This window comes from Rhagoletis zephyria, unplaced genomic scaffold (assembly GCF_001687245.7).
Source record: "Rhagoletis zephyria isolate East Lansing unplaced genomic scaffold, Rhagoletis_zephyria_1.1 Rzeph_scaffold_00029, whole genome shotgun sequence".
In the NCBI taxonomy this organism is placed as follows: domain Eukaryota; kingdom Metazoa; phylum Arthropoda; class Insecta; order Diptera; family Tephritidae; genus Rhagoletis; species Rhagoletis zephyria.
In genome coordinates, this window is record NW_016157113.1 from 389,304 (window position 1) to 396,140 (window position 6,837).

Genomic DNA, 6,837 nt, shown 5'->3' on the forward strand with positions numbered 1-6,837 from the left:
TTTGCTAAGCATACATACCTACATAAACAACATTTGGATCTACATTGTTTACAAAAATATCATGCGCAAGTATACAAAATTGACTCCAAGCTCTTTAACGCCAACTGATTTTTATCATAAAGCATTTACATCCGCAGACTTGACAACAGCCATCTTAATAAAAGTCGATTAAGTCTAATAACTTTTTCTGCCAGAAATATATTTTTTAATATTTTTTGTCAATTTAAAATTTTTCGAACCGATTTCGCTCAGCGATAATCTTTATTTTCGTGCTGAGTTGTAATCATTAAGATCGAAAGAAAAAAATGGTTATATAAAGGAAACAATCAAATATGGTTCCAAAAAGGCAAATAATTGTTTGATCGAAAAAATATAACTTTTATTAGATATAGATAGATACAAATTTAAATAAAAACCTTTGAAGCCGAACATTTATTTAAACGATTTGTTTCTATATTGCAGCACTTATGTAATTTCGATACATTTTCAAATTTTCTTTTCGCAAAATTTTTAGTTTCGATTCATACTTAACTGAAGCATCCAAACTTGCAAGTTCAGTTTTACATATCAAAGTCTTATATTAAACACCGTCTAGTAGGAAATATATCATATCAACATTCGTTTTTTTTTTTTGGATAAGAAAACTAGCAATAGAAGAGCGTCGCAAAAAATAATTAATGCCAGTCAAGTATGTTTTTACGTCAGCCAATTTGTGAAAATTGCAAACACTGAGTATTGTACATTATCCATCGATATGTTGTTTGAAAGTTATTCCTGTTAATTATGGACTGAAACGTGTAATTTTCTCGCTTTCTTTGACAATCTTATACATTTTTATGACATCAACTTTACGTGAAGTTCTTTTGTCCCACTTTAGTTCATGCGCTGCCACATCCCCAACATCAACATCAGATTCTCATGCACTTAGCTATGAGAAGAGAGATTTAGAGATGGCTAAAATTATAATTATACACTTTCCACAGAGGTGTCTTACCTTTCCTCTTTGATACCAGTACTTCTCCACACATAAAAAACTTTTGTGTACTTCGTTCATAAAAAATTCGTTAATACATGTTTAATTATATGTACATAAAGTACAATACCCCTTCGATTTATCTTAGCATTCTTTTGTTTTCTAGTCTTTTTTTATATTTTAAATAATTTTTTTGTTTTTAATTTTTCTTTAGTAAATCGTAAAAAAGGGAACTTGCGGTATCTGCGCCACAATACATACAGGCACTTAGAACTATTAATTTACATATGTGCAACTAATTTTGATGCATTTAGAAAAGCTCCACCGTTGATACTCTTTTTGAAAGAAATCTTAAGCTACTATATATAACACATATGTACATATGTGAATGGTGCAAAATAATGGGCAAATTGAATGAATAAAAAAGAAATTAAAAAGCAAAAAAGAAAAGTAACATTTAGTATAAGAAATTACAAGTAATATAAAAATTGAAATAAAAGTACATAAAAATAAGTAGCTGTAGATTTGCAACAATTTACGATTAGCACTTAAATAATGCATATAATTCTATGTATGTACATATATATTGCGGGTATACATTTATGTATGTATGCATGAATGTAGGTGACTACTTTAATTTCGATATGTTTGCTTGATTATTGCCCAACATAATCGCTTCTTATTTAATTACGAGTTCATAGCTGCCACGTTTACGTTTGCTTGGAAATTAATTTAGAACAAAGAATTCGCAGCTCAGTTCGCTCTATCATTATTGTGGTTCATTCAAGATGTCGTTGACGCTATCGTGGATGGCCCGCCAATGCGTTTTGGCGATGAGGTTAGCACCTTCTCCTTAGGTTTTCCCTGCTCATCTTGGAAGAAAATCTTTGTTATGACAATATCGCCAGTACTAAGTGTTTGCGATGCTGAGTCGATCGATTTCACAGCCTTCTTTTCATTGTTAACCAGACGTATGGTTGGTGTACTACTGCGTTCGCAGTTACAATTGCAATTCTTAGCGCTAAAAATGTAAAAAAAAAAAATATTTAGCAAATTCTTTATTAGAAGAAATGTTTATAGGCGTACTTACTTTTTGGTCTTCTCACGTACAACTTGTACATTATCAGTGGCGGATATGTTTGAGCTCAATTGATCCTGCATTGTGTTGGAAGTTATAATCTAAAACGAAAATATAGAACCCAAATAAATATGTATGTGTCAGAGAATGTGGAATGGGCGAATTAAGGCACGCGCTACAACTATCACTATTTTGAGTTTATTATAATCATTGTGTCCTTAAGATCTATTGCCCCCTCCCTCCCCCCACATATTTATGGTGCATCTAATTTCATTGCGCCCTCAAGAATAAGATAGTTAGTTTAGTTAAGACATTCACAAGACCATGGATAATCGATAATCGGCTAATAGTCGTTTATCTACTACTAGTCGACACTCGCAATAAGGGTGCAAGTATCTTTTGGGTTTGTACATCAAAGCATCGTACTAATATGTGACATGTAGTTTCATTATCAGTCCTGCATAATCTGCGTAGCTCTTCCGAGTAAATTCCCACTTTAGTCAGGTGACAGTTTATCTTGCAATACCTTGTGAGAATTTCAGGATGATATTTAAGTTAATCTCTTGGATAAGCTCAGGCATTCCTTAAAGCGTTTTGATTATTATTTCTTATAATCGCTTTGAACCCAAATTGGATTAGTCAGACCAGGAGTTTCGGCTTGTTAAAATACTTCAACGCCATCTTCTTTATCGTACGTTTCTGCCAGGAAAATTAATATATATTTTCACATATGCTCCAAGTAGATTAGCATCGGTGCAAATACATTTATAGGTACAGGGACCAACATCAGTCCATCAGAGATCAGATTCAGGAAAGCAGAATCACTCAGAATTGCATTATGTCAGCAAATACAATTCGAAATTTGCAAATTATTCCCTACACTCTCTTACTCGCTGCTCTCGCTTCTCTTCTACTTACTTGATCATTTGGCATTTGTGTAACGGCCGACAATATCGCTTCCAGCTTATCCAATTTCACCACTCGATCCATGGATTGATCTGCTAAGATTTCATCCATCATTTGCATAGACTCGGCCAAACTGGGTGGCTCAGAGTTGAAGCGTGGCGAAAATGTGCCGGTTAATGAATTGTCTGATGGCACTGAGTCGAGACTTGGAAAGTTATCGTTTTCAGTGGGTTCTTGTTCATCCTCAGAATCACTTTGATCCCTGAAAATTCAGTGAAGTGGGTTAATTTTTTTTTTACAAATTCGAACCACTGCGACTATGTACCTAGTTTGGTTACCAGCCGATTCCATTTTTTCAAACTTCTTTGCTACTTTATTGTTATTGCGCTTCAGACGGTCCTTCTCTTCCTCGGTCAAGTCCATGTAGCTGCAAGTGTTGTTAATGAAAAGTAAATACAAAAACTGTACTAACAACTTTTACTAAATCTTCAGTATGCCTCTTACCGCAACAAGCGAATTTCACGATTCGACAGCACGATACTCTTGTTTGACTGCTCTAGTTTCTGTTTGAGGTCAGTCACCTCAGTGGTCACCTTGCGCTGCTTCTTGCGTGTCTTCACCTCATTGGGTTTGATTTGTATGAGTATTTGTTCAGTGCAAAGCTCAGAGAAAAGCTGACGATTCTCTGGTTTTATTTGTCTAGAAAATGAAAATGGAATATGTACATACATATATAATGAATGCTATTTATCTAGTAGACTTAATTGAAACTGCTTCGAAATTCACATCAAATACAGCAGCAGCTTACTCACCTCGCTAGATTACCGTAGAGCTGATCGTTGATTAAGACAAGCACATCACCGGCCGCATAGAGCAGCATATCACGCGATAATGGCCGCTTGGCCCAATATTTTTGATCGCGACGGTAAATCTGCTTGAGTTGCTCCTTAATCGGATTGATGGGGGCATTATACTGTTCGCATAGTGTATTCAGTGAAATGTATTTCGCTTTGTAAACTTGTTTACCCGTCTCCTGATACTGTATGATGGCATATGCGGCCTAGTAGCAATAATAGAAGAAAATCAAAATAGAGATCAACTTGTTCTTTTCCCCAACTACTCGCCCAGTTAATACCCACCTGCGTATCGAATACATTCCGTAAAAGTATGCCAAACTGCAAATACAAATTCGCTGCATCATTGCGGCAGTCGTGTATGACCTTGATGACATTTTCATGCTCCAACAACGTCTTCAGGCCACCATCGCTGATTATCTCAGGACATGTGCGCACATCGAAAATGAATGCTTCGCCACGTGTGGTGCCGATTTCAATGAGCGTGATTTCGCCCTTCAAACCCAAATTAATGCCTTCGCAGTCCAGCGATATGACTATGCTCTGATTATTCTGCTGCGCAAACTTCAACATCGCCTCGGTGACGAACAGGGAGCGGTGCACTGTGTTAATCACTGTGGTATTCTGCATTACCTTAAGCCTCCAGGTATCGCCAACAAAATAATTATGACTAGGTGAATGTGATGTGTTGTTCGCGTTGACGGCAGCTGTCGAGTTTGAACTCGCGTTTGTGCTGCCACCAGCTGTGCTCGCGACATTGATGCTATTGGAATGCACGGGACTTGAATGGGAGGATGAGTTCTGTGGATTGTAGCCGGCAGATGCACCACCCACCTGGTTGGCCAGTGACTGCTTGTCTTTTTCGTAGTTCTCGGCTAGAGTACGTATAACCAAGTTGTTCACGCGTTGCTTCAGTGTCTGATTGAGACTGTTCGGGCGTTCTGTGTTCGCTTGTGTCGATATGGCGGAATTTTGCAATGAATTCAGATTATTTTGACCACCCAAAAGAGGTGGATTATTGTTGCCGGGCGGGCCGTATGAAGAACAAGTATTCGGGCTTGGGCAATTGCGATCGCAAAGGTTGTCCAGGTGAACGTCCGACATTTGTATGAAACTATCGAAGCCTGAATTGGGTTCTGATCGTGTTTGTGACGCATTATCGGTTGGCGCTACCACCGGACTAGACATATTGGATACAGGCGCATTTAGCTTAAAATTTGGTGATGTAATGCTGCAATTGTTGTTGTTGCTGCTGCTCATGTTATTCACATGTGCACTTTGTGGCGATGAAGTGCTGATGGTATTGTTGTTGGCAAAATTACGCAACGCCGGCGATTGCAAACGTTGCTGTACAGCGCTGAGGGCTGGTTGCGCCGCCGGTGGTGGTGATTGATTCTTCAATGCCATATTGTTGATGTTGTTGTTCATCGAATTATATTGCTCGCGCGTACGCGCCTGCGCCTGCTGGATATATGAATCACTCAACTTGGGCTTCTGCAACAACGTGACTAGATTGGCTTGTATGTGGAAACAATCAGAAAAGAGCTTGAGGAAGGTCGAGAGATCGTTGGGTGTTTTGAACATGCGCAACCACTGCTCCTGGGGGAAGCGTGCTGTCAATAAATGAAATAATTGATCCACCAAAATCGGACCCTTCGTCTCAATGCATTGCGCAAAGAAATCCACCATCTGCTGGGTGGCTTTCGTATCAATATTGCTCTGTGGCAAATGCAGACGATCTTGCGCCGGCAAGTCCGTCATATCATCGCAGCCAACAAGCATCACATGATCATCGATCACCTTGAAGGTATCAGTATGCTTCTGTAGAAACTCAGTGAACTCTTTTATATGTTGACCTGAAAGTGCATACAAGTAACAAATAACAATTACCACATCCACATCTCAGTGAAGTTGTAAAGTGGGTACCTGAAATATGCCGCACCTGCGGTGACGCCTGCGAACGATGACCCAATAAGCTGCGCACCGGCACCTCTACGCCAATACCATACTGTAGCATTTTATTTTTAAAATAGTCTTTAGCCTCTTTAATGTAATCACGTCGTCCGCCATAGCTACCATCGTCCTCCGAAGCGTGCTGGTAAGTATTCACCTTCACATAGTCACCGTCCACAACGAATATTGATGGATGCTGAGCAAGCAGCTTCTTCAAACCTGAAATGAGGAAGGGTGAAAAAGTTTATTAGTACTTAGGCAACAGCATAAATGGTTAAGACAGGCTGAAAGTGTGGCAGTAAGTAATTGTAAGTGGTCTTCATATATACATAAATGCCTATTTAAATTAACTAGTGTTCGCCCAGCGGTTGAAATTCAACCGATAAAATTAAGGATAGTTTATGTAAGTTGAATGAGCTAAAATAACATTAGTTGGAATGGGTTAAGTGGAGGGGAGTTTAGCTTAGTACTTGGCATAACATAACATAACCATAACATAAGAATAAATAACATAACATATGAAGCATAACACACCACAATATAACATCGCACACTCTTCAGTTGTATTTCCTTTTTATCCCTTTTTTCACCTCTATCTAAATCTTATTTATTTTGGTTCATTTTATGCCAAATGATGTTGCCTTTGATGCCACATTAAGTAATATCATGTCATGTGGTGAAATTGGGTGTGGTGAGCTGCGGTGTGGTGGAATTGGGTGTAGGAGTTACGGTGTGGTGAATTTAGGTGTGGTGGATTCAGGTGTGGTGAGTTAAGTTATGGTGAGAAAGTTGAGGTGTGGTGAATTAAGGTGTGGTGAATTTTGGTGTGGTGAGTTGAGGTGAGTTAAGGTGTGGTGAGAAAATTGAGGTGTGGTGAATTAAGGGTGGTGGATTTAGGTGTGGTGGATTTAGGTGCGGGGGTTAAGGTGTGGCGAGTTGAGGTGTGGTGAGTTGAGGTGTGGTGAATTTAGGTGTGGGGAGTTAAAGTGTGGTGAATTAATGTGTGGTGAGCTCAGGTGGAGTAAGTTTTTAAGTTAAGATGAGTTAAAGTTAAGGGGTTATGATTTTTATCC

The 6,837-nt window shown here is 38.6% G+C and overlaps 1 protein-coding gene across 1 annotated transcript in view; it reads right to left on the reverse strand.

Annotated features, from left to right (window-relative positions):
- Positions 1–621: 621 nt before the first annotated feature.
- Positions 622–6,837, reverse strand: part of egl (Egl_like_exo domain-containing protein) — a 46,517-nt gene continuing 40,301 nt past the window's right edge. Inside the window, exons 2-9 of the mRNA XM_017617041.1 lie at positions 5,738–5,983; positions 4,097–5,667; positions 3,770–4,017; positions 3,462–3,656; positions 3,283–3,384; positions 2,970–3,219; positions 2,064–2,152; positions 622–1,994 (exon numbers count right to left, since the gene is read on the reverse strand). Coding sequence (XP_017472530.1) covers positions 1,757–1,994; positions 2,064–2,152; positions 2,970–3,219; positions 3,283–3,384; positions 3,462–3,656; positions 3,770–4,017; positions 4,097–5,667; positions 5,738–5,983 — 2,939 coding nt within the window. The 3' untranslated portion in view covers positions 622–1,756. The remainder of the gene's footprint in view (positions 1,995–2,063; positions 2,153–2,969; positions 3,220–3,282; positions 3,385–3,461; positions 3,657–3,769; positions 4,018–4,096; positions 5,668–5,737; positions 5,984–6,837) is intronic.